The sequence below is a fragment of the Carex rostrata genome, chromosome 23 (assembly GCF_964058835.1).
Source record: "Carex rostrata chromosome 23, lpCarRost1.2, whole genome shotgun sequence".
NCBI classification, from domain to species: Eukaryota; Viridiplantae; Streptophyta; class Magnoliopsida; order Poales; family Cyperaceae; genus Carex; species Carex rostrata.
The window spans coordinates 298,598-316,327 of record NC_135940.1 but is presented as its reverse complement, the minus strand read 5'-3'; the positions used below and the strand labels follow the sequence as shown (position 1 = coordinate 316,327).

Here is a 17,730-nt window from a genome sequence, read left to right as displayed (position 1 = left end):
TATTATGGGTAGAAAGCATATGATTGAATATTTGAATTTGACGAGTAAAAATCCAAATAAAGTTGGGAAATTTTCAATTTACAAAATTAATTAAAAATTTCTAATGGATATTTAGTTACCAATTCTCCTTCTTAAAAGAAACAGATATATAGTGATATGATATTATCTGCTTCATTTTTTTGCGCCAGCGGCCAGCGGCCAGCCAGACATTGATATATGTAATGATATTTCGGTTTTACAAAAGTAAAACAAAATTCCGTATCATAACTTTAACTTTAACTTGGGATTTAAGACAAAGCAATAAGGCCCACAACTATCAATTCTATTCTATCGCTGTAAAGTGTAAACTAGTGTAAATCCCAAGTTGACATCCCAGTTCCTGTTCCTGTTCTCCAACTGGAGATTGTGCCACAGCTCAGCTCTTCCCCATCTCATCTCCTTCTCTACTAAACCATTCTATAATTTTTTTCTTTTTCTTTTTCTCTTTCTGGTCTGTTGACATCCCACGAACTATGCCATGCCTGTGGTAAGTTGTTTATAATGTATGTGATCCAGATCGAGAATTGAGCCTTGAACCCTACAACTCCGATCTAATCCAGGTGAAATTTGTAATTTATGTCCTTTTCTTTCCTTTTTCCCCTACCATTTTTCATATCCATAAAACTATCTTTCTCTGGCATTTCAATTTACTATTCCAGGTACATACTCAGATTACAAGTCATGTACAATATAGTTACTCAATTTCATCATTGCCTTTTTTTTTTTTTCCGTCACAGTCATTTCCAAGCGACTAATTTAACAAGAAAATGGCAAAATTAGTGAATTTTCCTTGCTGAAATAGAAAGCAATCACTCTGATTTTTTAGGGTAACGCAATGTCAAGACCTAGACAGTTATACTCCGATCAAGGTTCACCTCCTAAATCCATCAAGTGCAGAGAATCAGAAAGCATGTCCCGCTGGTCGGAATACTTAAATACTGAGGAGCTCACTTCCCCCTCAACTTCCAATTCCTGGAAAAACAATTCTGGCTCGGATGCCGGGGCGGGCGGGGGCCATAGGACCCTCCAGCTGGAGTCAGTTATTCAGCTGTCTAAAGTAGCTGAAGGCCTATTGACCCAGATGTACAGGTTGTTCAGCATACTTGATTTCCCGGATTTGAGTTCCCACACCTTTTCAGAGAATTTCTGGAAAGCCGGGATCATCCCCAATATTCCGAAAATATGTGTGCTTGTTTCAAAGAAGTTTCCTGAGCATCCAAGCAAACTTCAACTTGAGAAAGTAAGGTTGCATCTGGGCTTGAGTGTCATTATGTCTCAAGAGCTCTATGATATGAGATTGACTTAAAATTAAAAAAATATATTGAATCGTAGGTTGATAAGATTGGTATTGATGCATTGCACGAGAATGCCGAAGGCTATTTCCAGAATTTAGAGCCTTGGGTCATGGTATGTACAGCACCTTACTCCAAGTATTTGTAATTTAGTGGTCTAGAGATTTTTTTATAGTACATGCAACTGATGATATGTAGTTTTTCCCCTTTTTTAGTTGCTGCTTGATTTGATGGCTTTTCGTGAACAAGCCCTTCGTCTCATTTTGGATCTGAGCAGTACTGTTATCACATTGCTGGTGAGGAACTTTAAATTTACTACTGTACTATGAAACCGATAACTTTCCCGCGATAATGTGATTTTATTTGCTTGTTTTCAGCCGCATCAAAATTCTTTGATCCTTCATGCCTTTATGGATCTCTTTTGTAACTTTGTCCGTGTGTATCTTTTTTCTGAAAAGGTAAATTCCTTTCAAGTCCTCTTAAATTCACGATTTGGAAGTGATAAGTGTAGCGTAGATAGGTACGAGAATAGTGCGGGTCCTCCAATTGTCTTAGCACTTGACCTGTACTTGTCAGATTGACTGCTCATCTTTAATATTTTTGTACTGTATATATTTTTTTCATTTCAGATACCGAGAAAGATGATGCTCCAAGTTTATAATATCTTGCACAACATGCTTAAAGGTGGACGTGACTGTGACTTTTATCATCGGTATGTTTGCAATAGTTGTCTTACAGCTATGAAGTCGCTTTTTCCTTCCTATTTTTATTTTTTTGTTCACTTTAAAATGCAGGCTGGTGCAGTTTGTAGACTCGTATGACCCGCCAGTACAAGGGTTGCAAGAGGACCTCAATTTTGTCAGCCCACGTATTGGAGAGGTTTTGTTAAGATCTTGATTTCATCTGCTTGCAAGTTCAGAATTAAGATCTCCTCATTTGTACACTAATCTTGTGCTTCTGTGTTAATTTTCTTTTCAGGTGTTGGAGGCTGTGGGGCCCATTATCTTTCTTTCGACAGATACCAGAAAATTAAGAAATGAGGGTTTTCTCAGTCCATTCCACCCGCGTTATCCTGATATACTCACCAACTCTGCACATCCCATGGTATGTTGACTGATTACATCAGGGGCAATGGTTTCAATTTCAATTGACTGGGAAAATTTTGGTTGCTTATTATTGGTAGCATATACCTTACCCACTCGATACCATAGAAGGATACATTTCAGATAATTAGATGGTAATTCATCTAGAACAACTATAATTATTTCTGTTTGGCATAGTTACATGCTGTCATGTGAAAATCATTTCTTTTCAGTTAACAATATTGTTTTTAATGTTCAGAGAGCTCAAGACCTGGCAAATGTTACATCCTACCGAGAGTGGGTCCTCCTTGGCTACCTTGTTTGCCCTGATGAACTACTTCGGGTTACCAGTATCGATATTGCTATGGTACATTATGTTATCTTTCTATAGCTGGATTTGTGTAATCAGGATTTATTTATATATAGTTGTGTATTGCCTTACGAATTGCATTTGTATTTTATCTTATCCAATACATTTTTTATTGACATTCATTTCACAAGTAGTTTCCTTATTTTCTTTTTCAGGTTGTGTTAAAGGAACACTTAATTCTTCCACTGTTCAGAGATGAGGTATATTAATTTATTATGTGCTGTCTTATGGGCTCTTGAGTGCTTTGACTAACTGATGCATTTCATTGTTTTAAATGTAGTATTTACTTCTTCATGAGAATTACCAGTACTACGTTCTACCAAAAATAATAGAATCGAAGAAAATGGCAAAATCTGGACGTGCCAAGCAAAAAGAGGCAGATCTTGAGTACAACGTGGCTAAACAGGTCGAGAAAATGTTAAGGTAGACCTTACATAAAACTTCACGTCTTCTAGAATTCCTTCGGTGTTATAGTTTTCACATTATTCCACAACATTGCCACATTTTATAATTTTTTTCATGCTACTTCTTTCCAAACCTTTAACTATCAAGTCAGTGCATTTTACTTGTATAGAAGTTCTATAATGGCCTGCATGGATGATGAAAATCAGAAAAGACAAACTAGTTGTCAAAACAAAAGGGAGAAAGATCTTTGGAATGTGCAAAACAATTGAAATAAGAACTTGTGTGTAGGTGCAAGGCCAGTCTTGGCTGCCTCCATTACAGTAGTTTCCTGTTTGTCTAATTCTAGGCTTAAATGAGCCAAAATATTCTAAGCTAACTCACATTAGAGCAACTGGTAGACCTCTGGAGCTCTGTAAGGATCACATTTTACTTAGTATATCATATGAATTTCCAATTTGAATGCTATATCAGTTATAAACATTCTATGACTGATGAGTTCTGACGACAATTATGTATGTTAGCGAGGTACATGAGCATGCTTTGTTATCTAGTGATGCCATTCATCATGAAAGGAGAATTCTTTTAAAGCAAGAGATTGGACGAATGGTTTTGTTTTTCACCGACCAACCTAGTTTACTGGCACCGAATATCCAGGTATAGTACAATTTTAGATTTCAGCACATTCTTCTTATATCAAATGTGCTGTGCATGACATGATTTTTTTTTTTTTTATGAATATGTGTGAAGATGGTATTTTCTGCACTAGCTCTTGCTCAGAGTGAGGTAGTTTGGTACTTTCAACACATAGGAGTTGCTTCATCAAACTCAAAACCTTCTAGGGTAAAATCTACGGACATTGTAAGTGTAATCTAGCATACAACAATTTTTTATTAGACAACTTTTCCTACATTTTTTTTTTCTTTCTAATTCGAGTTTTTGTCAATTTATTCTAGGATGCAGCAGATCCGACAATAGGTTTTCTTTTAGATGGGATGGACAAACTATCTTGCCTTGTTAGGAAGTATGTGGCAGGTTAGTTACTTGCTTCTTATAATTCACAAATTATATGGGTATGCAGTTTACTTTACCTGCACACGCCTGAAATTATTTTTCCTTCTATTTGATACCAATTACACATATTTGACCATATCCAATGTACCAATAAGGACCTGATATTACTTTTTCTTGTGTTCTACACATATGTTACCATACTGTTGATAACTGTTCTTTGCATAATGCAGCTATAAAAGGCTACGCAATTTCCTACCTTTTGGCTTCTGCGGGTCGGATCCGATTCTTATTGGGCACACCAGGTATGGTGGCTCTGGATCTCGATGCTACATTAAAAGGTTTATTTCAGCAACTTCTTCATTGCCTTGAGAATGTGCCAAAGCTTCATGGAGAGAACATTCCTGCTGCCACTTGCCACTTATCCGTAATAAATTTTGTTTGTTTTATTATTATTTGTCATTTTTACTTGTCTCATAAGGTTGATGCACATGCTAAGGGAAAAAAAGGAATTAAGCACATTCAAACACTTATTGAATCATGAAATCCTGAAAAAAAGCCATTTGTAAAAAAAAAAAAAATGATCAAATGAAAATGCTAATTTTTAATGCAACTTGAGTCCGCACTTAATTTTTGGTTTTGCCTTCTTCAACAGGATTTGCGTAAGCATTGGTTGTCAACTTTGATGATTGTGACATCATCACGATCTTCTATAAATATTAGACATCTTGAGAAAGCGACTGTTTCTACCGGGAAGGAAGGCCTGGTCTCAGAGGGAAATGCTGCATATAATTGGTCAAGGTAATCCATCATGAGCATTGCTCTATGATTTTTTCTTATTTACAAATGTAATTACACCACATGTTATCTAAATTCACTCAATTTAACAGATGTGTGGATGAACTTGAGCTCCAACTGTCAAAGCATGGAAGCCTAAAAAAGCTCTACTTCTACCACCAGCATCTTACAGCTGTATGTATTAGTTTTATGTTCATGGCTGACAATCTGGTAAAAAAACATAAAAGATAACAAAGAAGTAGAATATGCATGTACAACCATATATCTTTGACAACCCAAAAGCCACATCCACACCAAATACATGAGCATCTTGGAATTTAGAATCAAAGGGGTGTATGGACGAACATGGCACTGGATTAAGGAAATGAACACCGGTATTAGGTTTTTCTATTGTGTATATTAATTTTCTGTATTACCAAAAGGTATTACTTAGTTTATGCATCCTGAATTTATTTGATAGGTGTTTCGAAACACAATGTTTGGTCCAGAAGGTAGGCCACAGCATTGTTGTGCATGGCTTGGAGTTGCAAGTAGTTTCCCAGAATGTGCATCTGCCATCGTCCCGGAAGAGGTACTATAGTGTGTAAAATTAATGAAGTTATAATAGTTCCAAGTTTTAGCTAACAAACCGTCTTTTGAATGCATGTATAGATTACTAAAATAGGCCGTGATGCCATAATGTATGTTGAGTCCTTGATTGAATCCATCATGGGTGGACTGGAAGGTTTGATTAACATCCTCGACTCTGAAGGAGGAATTGGCTCGTTAGAGATGCAGGTAACATTATTACATTAATTTTTTTGGTTTTAACGTGAAATTCTTTTCATAGTAATGAATTCTTATATTTTATTTTCAGCTTCTGCCAGAACAAGCAGCTAGCCGTTTGAATAATAACATGAAGATGAAGGCCTCTTCAGGTTTGTTAATGCCAGGCCATGAAAGCTATCCAGAAAACAGTAACTCTATTAAAATGTAAGTTGCTGTATCATTGGCATCATCATTTGTTTGCAATCTTATGAGGTTTATAACATGGATTGTTTTGAAAAAATTCTGTCAAAAAACAGGTTGGAGGCGGCCATTCAGAGATTAACAAGTCTTTGTTCAGTGCTAAATGACATGGAACCTATATGTGTTCTTAATCATGTCTTTGTTTTACGGGAGGTAAGCTTCTTTATAATTCAGTTTTTTTACTCCTTAAGTTTTAAGAAAATGGCCGACCAGTAGACCAATTGTCCCTTCTTTTCCTTTTTTCTCCTACAGTACATGAGAGATTGTATCATAGGAAATTTCAAGAGAAGATTACACGCTGTGCTGAGGGCTGATACTTGTCTTCAGCAACCATCCGTCATGGAAATGCTCCTGAGGAGACACTTAAGCATTGTACATTTAGCAGAACAGCACATAAGCATGGATCTAACTGAAGGAATCAGAGAAGTTCTACTAGCTGAGAGCTTTACGGGTCCCATTTCCAATCTCCACTTTTTTGACAAGCCTGTCGAGGTAGTCTGACATTCTCTTAAAAGGTTTTCAGTGCAAGATACTAGGTTCATGTAACCATGCACCTGTCATGTTTTAGTTTCTGTTGACTTGTTAGGATTTTTAGTTGTATTATTGCCTCTTTGTTTTCTTTCTCCTTTAATTACTTGATTCTCACAGGTGCAACCGGGTTCAGCAATTGAAGTCATCAGCAACTGGTACATTGATCACATTGTGAAGGATGTAACTGGTGTCGGCATCATTTTTGACTCAACCTTAAATTGTTTCAAGAGCTCCCAGCCTATTGGTGGGCTCTACCCCACTGAGTCCTTCACAAACCCAACCGAGCTCAAATCTCTGATCCGCCTATTTGGTGGGTATGGGTTCGACAAGTTTGATCGCATGCTGAGAGAACTCACTGCTGCTCTTCTCAACTGCATCGACACAGCCCTTCGCTCCAACCGCGAATCTCTTGAGGCAGTTGCTGTCAGTGTCAGCTCAGGTGACCGGATTGAGAGAGAGGCAAACCTGAGACAAATTTTGGACATAGAGCCATTGGTAGGGTTTTGCATCCAGGCAGGTCAGGCTATCACTTTTCGGAAGCTTCTGGCTGAGGCGGCCGGTACAGTTCTTGAGGAAAAAGCGCCACTCTTTCATTCTTTGTTAGATGGGGTTATGAAACATCTCCCTAGTGAGATTCCTGACAGAGATGAGGTTGTGAGATTGAGGAGGGTAGCAAGTGGGGTCAATTTGGGGAAAGAGCATGACATTGAGTGGGTGCACTCAATTCTGTCAGAGGCTGGGGGTATAAATGACAATTCAAGGGTTTTGCTGCCTTATCTTTGCGCTGGGTTTATGATGTCAGGGACATGGAACTCAGTTGTTTATGATGTGAAGGCTGGTGGGTTTAATAATAACTTGCATTGCCTTGCAAGGTACGGAGATGATAAAACTTTGGGTTTCTGAATACCCAAACTAACCTCATTTGTATTGTATGAAAGCTAATTTTGTATGATGAAGTTGGGATTTTTTTTTTGGTCTTTACAGGTGCATAAATGCAGTGATTGGAGGCAGTGAGTATGTTAGGATGGAGAGAGAAATGAAAAGACAGTCTATGTCCAATGGCCATCTTGGGGAGATGCAACAATCAGAGCCTATTAACCGTGCCTCGATAGAGGCCAGTATAAAATCAGCCATGCAGCTTTTTGTCAAGTGTGCTTCGCTTATTGTTCTTGACTCATGGACTGAGAATAGCAGGTATTTTACCCCAATTACTTTGCTGGTATTGTGTGTTAGGTTTACGCCTTCATCATGCATAAGATGTTTACAAATAATTAATTTTCTGTGTTACAAAAATTCCAATTAATCTAATAGATGCCCATTGACAAGATGACTGCTGGAATAGTCATTTTCTTGTTAGCTTGGAATTGCCAAGTACTAATTTCTGAAAAAAAAATAAAAGAATCTACTACAGATAAAATAATAATCTTGTTATGTTTGGAATCTGAAATATAATCTTAAAGAGGTTTGGTTCAATAATTGAAGTCTCCAGGGCTTAACAACTGCAAGAATTGGCCAGTGACATTATCTGGACTGATAATTTATTTTTGTTTTAATCTTCAGCTTTCATGACAAATTCAAATACGAAAAATCCAAAATTATGCTTTTGCCTTATCTTATTTTCCTTTTACTTCTCTCTCTGTTGTTTGGTTTCATCAAATATAGGTCTTTTATCTTCCCCAAGATGATATTTCTTGATCAGCTATCTGAGCTGTCACCATATCTCCCTCGAAGCACTTTAGAGTCACACATACCGTATACTATCATTAGATCCATTTACCATCAATGCTATAGCGGCTCTTTTACGGGCCCCGACTTAACCCTAACTGGCCCATCTCCCAAGCAATCACCTCTCATCTCGCTCTCTCATGCCTCGCCAACTGTCAGATCAGGCTGGGTTGATGCTGTACCTAGATCCAATACCATGCATGAACCCGGTCAATATGTTTCTACTTCACATGAAGAGAATTATGAGATGGATGCGGGTGGCAAGGCCAAGGGAGGAGACAAGTTTCTGCGTAGCATGAGGCGATCTGGGCCATTGGATTATAATACAAGTCGCAAGGTTAAATTTGCTGAGGGTTCAAGTTCTAGTGCTATATCGGGTTCCAGCCCAATGCAACGGTTTGCTGTTTCGAGATCCGGCCCGTTGTTGTACAAGTAACAAGTAGCGCTGTTAGTTTATCATCTAATTATTGATACTTTAATGTAAATGTTGTTATTGAAATTGTGAGCTTATCCATGTGTAGTTTTTCTTGGTGTATTTCTGAGAAAATGGTTTTATATATTTTTTTTGTATTTGTGATTATTTTATCCCAGACTGTAGTTTCTGTTTATGAAGTCGTACTGCTGCTTTATGCTTTATGTTGTTGTACAAGGAGTGCTCTTGATTGACTAATTATTTATACTTTTACTTATTGTAATTAGTGCTTATGATACTTAGTATAATTTTTTTTAGTTTAAGAGTGCAGTTGTTAACATAAAATGAACTCTTTTAAGTTTAATAGAAGCAAAATCAACTTGCTGCATACCTTTTCGGTTTGAAACTAGGCTACAAAGAAGGATGCTATTCGAAAAAATAAGTTTTGAATCATACTTTTTTGTGGAAGCATGAAAATGACATGCTTGACTCTAAAGACTTGTGCAAGTAAATTGAATAGATATTTATCCATAAGTCTATAACCTGTGCTTATTCGAGTTGAATTGGTGAATTACGTGTTTTATCATGCAAATCACCAGATTAAAAAAACGTTTGTAAGCCAAACTAAAATCATTGAATGCTAAACATCAATATGTCCATTTTAATTGTTTTTATTTGTGAATTAAGATCGTAAAGACATCCCCAATTGATTGAAGGCAATTTAGTTTGAATGCTCATGCTCTCCTGCATGCATTGATAACCTAACCCAGCAATTGGTGAGTCACACTCCAAGAAAACCAGAATTAGGTAAGTCATGCAATTGTGATCACTTCTCCTCAAACTAGACCTATAAATTCTCCATCTTACCAAGCTATCTCACAACAAAACTTGTTTCATTAATTAAAAACAATTACTATTCACTAACATTTTAAAATGGCCGCCACCAAGCTCGGTGCTCTCGCCTTGGTCGTCCTTTTCCTTTGCATCTCAGGCCAATACCAGGCCACCTCAGCTGCTGACACCTGCTCGACCCAGCTTGCTAGCTTGGTTGCCTGTGCCGCATCTGTCGTGCCAGGATCTTCTGTGGGCGCACCAACCAAGCAATGCTGCAGTGCTCTGCAGAGCGTCAGCTCTGAATGTGCATGCAACACTCTCAAGATCATCAACAGCCTCCCAACCAAGTGCGGCCAAAGCGCCGTCAAGTGCAGCTGTAAGCTCTTGTTACTGTTTTCACTAATTTCTTTCCTTTTTAATTAAAAACAAGAATATATATCAGGTTTTACCATGATATATATCCCCGTCATGAATTTACTATTGATTAATAGGCTATTTAGGCTGTCAAAAAATGGTGACTTGGCACATAATTAATTTATTATTGATTACTGTTTTTTTTATTTTTCTGATGTATTTACTAATTTCTTTCTTTTCATATTTTGAACAGCTTAATTAAGAGCAGAATCCGGGAGCAATGGATGGAGTTGAGCAATAAATTTAAGGACTGATGTGTTTTCTTTGTTGAGTTGTGTTTAAATTGAGGAAATATAGATGGAGTTGAGAAAAATTGATGTTGTTTAAACTCAATTGAATCAAATTAATAAAAAATTGCTAGGTACTTTGTTGCCATGTTCTTTGTGTTGCTGTCTTTTGGTCTTATTTTGAACTAGTCATGGGTCATGGGCTCATGGCCCATGGGTAAGGTATTATTTAGTTTGGAAAAAATATTAACCGTTTGATCGTTGATCGGCATTCGGCATTCGGCAGTGCCTGTTTTGTTTGATTTCGACTAAACAGGTGAGAATTTTATAAACCTTGCCAGTTGCCACTTTTCAAATATTGAATAATACAGGGTTAATCTCAGAAAAAACAAACTTAGAATTTAATCTTACTCTATAAAAACCTTTTTATCAATGAAGTTTGTTTTGTTTTATGTGAATCAGCCAATCAAATCTCTTGATTTCAATCTCTCTCAGGTCCTCGTCTTAATTCTCTGACGGATCCTCTCTCCCTCTCTCGCTCTCTCCCTCTCTCCCTCTCTCGTGCTCCATAATCCATATGCAACAGTAGTCTGGTCTCGCTCATGGTTGCTTGTGGAGGCTGGGAATGGGGATTTTTAGTCGGTGCAATGAGGCGAAACCGATATTTGTGGGGATCTACTCGATCCTAGCAACTGGAATCATCCTCTCCATATTCTTCATCGCCACCAGTCTCTATTCCTCGGGCTACACCCCATTCTTCCCTTTCAGCTCACCTTCTTCTTCTTCTTCCTCTTCCTCTTCCTCTTCCTCTTCCTCTTCAGGTAAAAATAGAGATTTTTTCTTTTTCTTCTGATATGTATTTTTTTTTTTAGTGGGCCTCCCTATTTTACTCTCGTCTCGTCTGCATTTGGAATTAAATTGGTCTCCAACTGGAATTAAAATAATTGAATTGTTCAAACTAAAATTCAGTTCAATTCAGTATTCTCCCACGATTTTTTTCATATTTGCAAGAAACCTTTCATATTTCTTCCCTAAAAACAATTAACCCTTATGTTAATAATTTGGAAATTTATTTTTGTTTTATTATTTCAAATTTGTTGCCTAAACTTAATCAAAGTAGCCAAGCAGTTTAAAAGTTTGTATTCCAACTTCCAAGTTTCTCTGAACTAGTTACTGTAGATTCATTTGAGTTGTGACCATTGTTGTTGTTAGCAAATTACAGCAATAACATTGGGTTGTTAATTGCAAGAAAAATGAATGTTTGGTGTCGTTTTCAACAAGGATATAACATTGACTGATACTATCTCAAATGAAGGGAGATACCAAGAAAATGGCACCACAAGTAAAGACACTCTTACCATGTCAGAATATGGAATGACAATACCGATATGGAAGACACCGACCGGCAGTAAATTTCCTAAGCTGGAGGCGTTCAAACTCACAGAGGATATGGTCAAAAGCCGTGCAAAAAATAATGTTATCATTGTTACCTTTGGGAATTACGCATTTATGGACTTCATTTTGAATTGGGTGAAACATTTGACTGATCTTCATGTCTTTAACCTACTAGTTGGTAATCATTTTACCTTTCTTAATTTGCTCTGCGATTTTTTTTTTCTTTTTCCACAGTTATATAGTTGTATTGAGATAGAGGATTCCCTTATTTGTTGGTTACACTGGTGCCAGGCCAGTACCACTTCAACACAGTCTATTAGGCCAGTACCTTTTTACTGCTGGTAACAGCTACCATTGGTGGGAAAACCAACATCTGATAAGCATTTGCAAATGAGACCGGATATATCTCTATTTAAACTACCACCTTACAAATAAGCCAGATCATAGACTAGATAGATCAGAGAGGCGTATTCTGTTATAAAATGGCAATTCTACCCATAGTTATATAAAGGTTTTGGTGAGTTAATTATGAAAAATGCATGATCCATTTATTGTGCATAATTGAAAAAATATAGCGGCAGGTGTTATTTGCAAATAAGGTTAAATGCTAGGTATAACCTGCAAACTTACTTCTCATTGCTAGCATAAATAGCGCAGCTTAAAATGGTGAATGAACAGGTGCAATGGACAGGAAACTGCTAGAGGCATTGTACTGGAAAGGCGTGCCGGTATTTGATATGGGAAGCAACATGATCACTGAAGATGCAGGGTGGGGCTCTCCCACATTTCACAAAATGGGTAGAGAGAAGGTCTTTCTAATTAATGCCATGCTACCTTTTGGTGTTGAGTTGCTTATGTGTGATACTGATATGGTCTGGTTGAAGGTGCACATCCCACATTTCTCTTTCTTCTTCCTTCTTTTTTATTAAAAATAAATAAAACATTTCTATCTTAATTTTTATTTGGTTCTTTCTTAATTTCTTTGCACTATTTCATACATTTTTCTTATTGATACTTGGTTGTTGAACCTCTCTGCTCTCTCTTTAATATTAAATAAGGCATCAGCTGTTACCAAAGTTGATCACAAAAGTACCGCTGAGGCACTATGCAGTTCTTGTTTCGGTTCATTGTATACTCGTCAGTGTCACTCGAACCTTTTGCAAAACACCCTTCTTCCTCTACCCTTGAAGACAACATTTGAATTGTGGAGCAATTTAAGGAGTTCATGCAAGGCCAGTCACACCTCCCCAACCTTCCTACCCCTCCTCTACCCCTGAACTAGCATGCCCAAACAAGAAATTCGGTGATAAATAGGACACTTTATGTTATCAACTCTTGTCATGATTTATTATAAGTTTATAACTGAAACAGAATCCGCTACCATACATGGCAAGGTATCCCGATGCAGATATACTGACATCAAGTGACCAAGTGATCCCTACTGTCACCGATGACAGCTTAGAAGTCTGGCAACAAGGTAACGGGTGGGTACACGATTGGATAATTAACATAATTTGAAAAGATTATTTGTTATAGATTTATTTGAAGCTCTTTGTTTGATCTGTGCAACAGTAACTGGTGCATACAACATTGGCATTTTCTACTGGAGGCCCACCGAGGCAGCTAAACAGCTAGCAAAAGAATGGAAAGAACTGCTTCTATCGGATGAGAAGATCTGGGACCAAAACGGGTTTAATGACCTGGTGCATAAGGTATTGGGGCCCTCAGTGCAAGGTGGGTCCACATTTAATGGTGCCCTTGTCTATGCATATGATGGGAACCTCAAATTGGGAATTCTACCTGCTAGTATATTTTGTAGCGGCCATACTTACTTCGTCCAGGTAGTACTTGATACCTCTTGCTATGACTGATAATTGCTAATTTAACCTAGCTGGTTAATACGACCTGATAATGTCGACTTTTTTATTATTTTTTTGTGAACATATGAAAGACCGAACTACCAATTAGCTAATTTTAATTAAGAATATACATAAAAAATAGAAACCAAAATATATCAAGAATTGATGAAATTTAGCAAAACTGATTGTTTTGATGAAGCTAGTGTAATGATCTTGGCTATTGTCCGCATTTCTTAGCCAGATGGGTGGTTCATGTCTGAGTTGGTATTTCCTGACCAATGGTGGGTCAGGTCCGAACCAATGTATTTTCAAATAATTAGATGATAATCAGACCTGATTCCACCTGTTGTCAACCCTTAGCCCTGAACAGTACCATAGTTATCTATTCCAGACCTCATAAATTGAGTACTCCACCTGTCAGGTTTCATTGTTCATCATTTGTTGGTGAGTAAAAGATTAGTGTTCACTACAATTTATTTTTTACTTACAAGGGAAACTGTGCAGGCTATGTACAAGCAGTTATGGTTAGAGCCGTATGCTGTGCATACAACTTTCCAGTATGCCGGTACTGAGGGAAAGAGGCATAGGTTGCGCGAGGCCATGCATTTTTTTGACCCCCCTTCCTATTATGATTCTCCAGGTCCATCAGTCTCTCTCTCTCTCTCATCGTCATTTATGTCTTAAAATATAGATATTTAAATGCTTGCTTGAATTGACAGGAGGCTACATGTCATTTAAACCAAGGATACCAAAGAGCTTGTTGCTAGGCGGTAATCATACTGTGGACTCTCACTTTGCCTTGATCAATTACCAGGTGATCATTTTCAACCCAGGATTTTTCCTTAAACCTGCTGTATTCCATGAAGCAAATAGCTAACTGAAAACACAAATCAGTGATTTAATATAGTTAGTGAATTGGTGGTTATGTTGCAGTTGAAACAAATACGGACTGCACTGGCTGTTGCTTCTTTGTTAAAACGCACCCTTGTGAGTGAGCATAACATTCCATTTTCATTTTTCTATCTAATGATTTGCAATTCACAAATTGCTAAAGATTGTTGGACTGCATGATTAGGTCATGCCGGCCATATGGTGTAGATTGGATAGGATGTGGTTTGGGCATCCGGGTATTATGGAAGGCACCCTGACCCGTCAACCTTTTCTATGCCCCATGGATCATGTTTTTGAGGTTATTTTGCTAACCATTCCCTTCATTCTCTCAGTTCTTACAGGCGTTTTGCACAGAAACAGCCTCCAAACGTTTACCAACTTTTTTTTTTTTTTCCATTTGATAGCATATTGGTCTCTACATTATTTTGTCAAAACAGGGACCAATCTTATAATAGTACTGAATGTGAAATGAATCCTTAATTGATATCTCTTAGTAAAATAATATGGTTCGTACCATGTCAGAGATTACATGAACTATGGTCTTTTTTTTTTTTTGACTAAAGAAGACTATAGGATCACATGCTACAAAATTAGATTGTTCAGGGACCTCAAGAGGAATCTTAGCACTTTATGGACCTAACAAGGAACTAATGATGCCCATCACTCAAATAAAAATAATACTGCAATCCAATCTAGAATTGCTTTACTTAAAGAAATGCATGCACAGATCAATGTGATGCTCAAGGACCTTCCGGAGAAGGAATTTGGTCCACGGATTGAATTCAGAGAATATTCCTTCCTTCAAAATCCTTCCTTGCCCAGACATGTAAGCTTCCTGTGTTTGATTTCTATTTATGACAATATTGACTGGACAGTTTAAGTTTGATATTATTGAAAAGTACATTTAATTGGTTCAAGAGAAGTCCTTGTGATTTTCTTTCGGAAAGCATACTCACCTTTATCAAGAGCATGATCTCTTATTTTGTTCAGAGATAACAATGAAAGGAGATATTATTGCCTGCTTTTATTTTTTTACTTCTTCTCTTCAGCAGAAATGCTGAAGTCTTTTGAAAAGAGTGAATCCACTTGCACAGAAATTACTCATTGGACAAAACATGAGGATTTTTGAATGGAACTGTAGTTCCCTTTTTATTTTCTAAACATCAAATCTTCCCCATTCAGTCAGAAATGGAGGGAAACACCCGGTCAGCACTGACACATCATGAGTCATCTTTTTGACTAAAAATCCTTCACCAAAAGGGGAATGATTTCTCTCATTTGGGGCATTTTTCTCCCAGACTTGCCCATCAATCCAGCGTGTTCTATCAAGTGCAAAATTAAGTGTGGACCCTGCAAATTTCTGACAAGTGTGAAACATGTACAAAGATATCGGTGATGTGGCATGCTGGGAATGTGTGGGTCAGCCTGAGGTGAAAATGCCCCGGTCGATGGTTAGCAGGCGTCTCCCACCAAAATGACTCCTTCAATGCCAATACCAGCTAGACTTTTTTGTTACCATTGTTTTGAATAACTTAATGGTGGGACGAAATGATATATATTGACATATATGGGGATCTAAACAGCAATTTTATCTTCAGGGACCAAAAAAGAAAGGGGGGATTGTGTAAAATCATTTCTGTGATTTTTTTCACTGTGTTTACTAGGTAAAGGAATCAATACTAGAGGTTGACACATGCGACAGAAATTCATCCAGCTGTGATCCGTTCAATGTTACTAGAATAGATCAACAAGGTTTTCTTCATCTTCCCCAGAACAGTACCCAAGATGAGGTACCAAGCTTTAATCCTCTTCATACTGATTAGTGCAATACAATTGGTAACTAGCAGAAAGTATTTCGACAAAAAAAATCTCTGAACAGAATTAAATAAGAGTTTTTTTTTCTATTAATATGTTTAATTTTTAATCACATGTTGCTTACATGCAAAAGAATGGTAATTCAATTAGTTAACAATTAGATATTAATATGTACCTTAGTAAAGCATTTTGACGTGTATATTAGCACATGGTAATAATTAACAAATGTCTTGCATTGGTTCTTATGTGGTTCGGTTGTGAACCAAATACCAAAACACCTGTCTGCATTGTATCAACAAAAGAACATTTTTGACCAAAAATAACGTGGCTCGGTTCAACTCCAACAGAAACTGAAATGAATGAAGGATCTTTGACACTGTTATTGATATGTTGTAGCTTGTGCGAGTTTTCTCTTCGTACAAGGATTTCAAGGTCATACAGTTTTCATCGATGCTTGATGTATTTCAAGGCTTTTCAGACAAGGTAGGGTACTGATTCTTCTTGGAACAATTCCTTGTGCCCCTTACAGCGTACCAAAATACTTTCACAGAATTAGAGTACCTCAATTTGCATTCTCCCTGACACATTGTGAGAGAAGTAACTCAAATTCCCATTTGTCTCTATTTTGTTTAAATCTCAATATTACCCCCACATTTCTTGCTGCCACTTTTTAATTCAGTTGTTTTCTGGGGTTAATATGTCATACTGTGTTTTTTTCAAAGATCTTTGGGACACTTGATATTTTGTGGGGTACAAATGATACCTTTACTATATTGAAATACCTCCTTTTCAAAGTTTATTTTGAATATTACATGGTTTGAATAAATTCTCAGCTTTGATTCACAATGCAGGCAATGGAGGCCAAGTTTAGGAATAGAGTACAGAGATATGTGGGGATATGGTGTTGTGTGATGTTGCGGGACCCAGGTCACATTTACTATGACATGTATTGGGATGAGAAGCCAGGTTGGAAACCTGAACCACCACGCACGAGGCAAGATGACCATCCCGCTTGGGGTTAACTAACACGATTATGTGTAGGTTTTCTAATTTAGGGTTTAGATTCAATATATCTACAAGTAATCCCTCTCCGTTCCATTGAATATATACCTATTCTGAAGGTGTACATTTTCTGAGGTATTTTACACTTCGAGGTCTAGGATTATACTGCGATTTTCAATCCTTCTCTATCTCATCCTGAGCTCTTTGAATTCAACAAGGGAAATCAGTGAATAATGACAGCCCAGCCAATCCAATGTTTCAATGTTTCAAATGGAGATGAGTCCCTCATTATTGCTGTCAGAATTAAGATATCCATAAAAACTGATATTGTTGAGTGAGTCACAAGTGATTAGAGAGCTTAGCGTCATGCATTGATAATAGAACAATGTAATAATGTACATCATGTTTTTTAGATTTATGAATGTCAATTCATCTATTCATTTTTTCTTTTTTCTTTTTCTGTTTTATAATTATTTGAATTATGGATTTGCAAAAAATAAAATATTTATAGAGTAGATGTATTAAAATAACTTTGTTGCCAATTAGTGTAATCAATGTACTATGTACTTTGCAGATTCCATGGTTTCAGTCAAATACAAGAGGGAATATGTGAAGGAACAAAA

At 37.1% G+C, this 17,730-nt stretch overlaps 3 protein-coding genes across 3 annotated transcripts; all 3 read left to right on the top strand.

The window, feature by feature from the left end:
- Positions 1-275: 275 nt before the first annotated feature.
- GRL (transcription activator) lies at positions 276-8,894 on the top strand. The gene is made up of 25 exons (XM_078324559.1): positions 276-599; positions 866-1,279; positions 1,372-1,446; positions 1,547-1,627; positions 1,709-1,789; positions 1,961-2,043; positions 2,126-2,210; positions 2,310-2,435; positions 2,673-2,780; positions 2,939-2,983; positions 3,064-3,206; positions 3,710-3,842; positions 3,936-4,046; positions 4,142-4,220; positions 4,430-4,623; positions 4,852-4,997; positions 5,087-5,168; positions 5,455-5,565; positions 5,646-5,771; positions 5,851-5,966; positions 6,059-6,155; positions 6,255-6,494; positions 6,651-7,405; positions 7,518-7,727; positions 8,196-8,894. Exons 2-25 carry the CDS (start codon positions 875-877, stop codon positions 8,692-8,694), a joined length of 4,131 nt encoding a protein of 1,376 aa, XP_078180685.1. The 5' UTR covers positions 276-599; positions 866-874; the 3' UTR covers positions 8,695-8,894.
- A 650-nt stretch (positions 8,895-9,544) lies between these two features.
- On the top strand, positions 9,545-10,141 carry LOC144575087 (protein YY1-like). The gene is made up of 2 exons (XM_078325207.1): positions 9,545-9,880; positions 10,112-10,141. The coding sequence occupies exons 1-2, from the start codon at positions 9,604-9,606 to the stop codon at positions 10,114-10,116; spliced, it is 282 nt and encodes a 93-aa protein (XP_078181333.1). The 5' UTR covers positions 9,545-9,603; the 3' UTR covers positions 10,117-10,141.
- Positions 10,142-10,693: 552 nt separating this feature from the next.
- XEG113 (xyloglucanase 113) lies at positions 10,694-17,649 on the top strand. Its single transcript, XM_078324557.1, has 13 exons — positions 10,694-10,966; positions 11,461-11,718; positions 12,219-12,424; positions 12,912-13,017; positions 13,113-13,381; positions 13,904-14,039; positions 14,119-14,213; positions 14,333-14,386; positions 14,475-14,588; positions 15,018-15,116; positions 15,955-16,080; positions 16,502-16,588; positions 16,957-17,649. Exons 1-13 carry the CDS (start codon positions 10,771-10,773, stop codon positions 17,125-17,127), a joined length of 1,917 nt encoding a protein of 638 aa, XP_078180683.1. The 5' UTR covers positions 10,694-10,770; the 3' UTR covers positions 17,128-17,649.
- Positions 17,650-17,730: the final 81 nt, after the last annotated feature.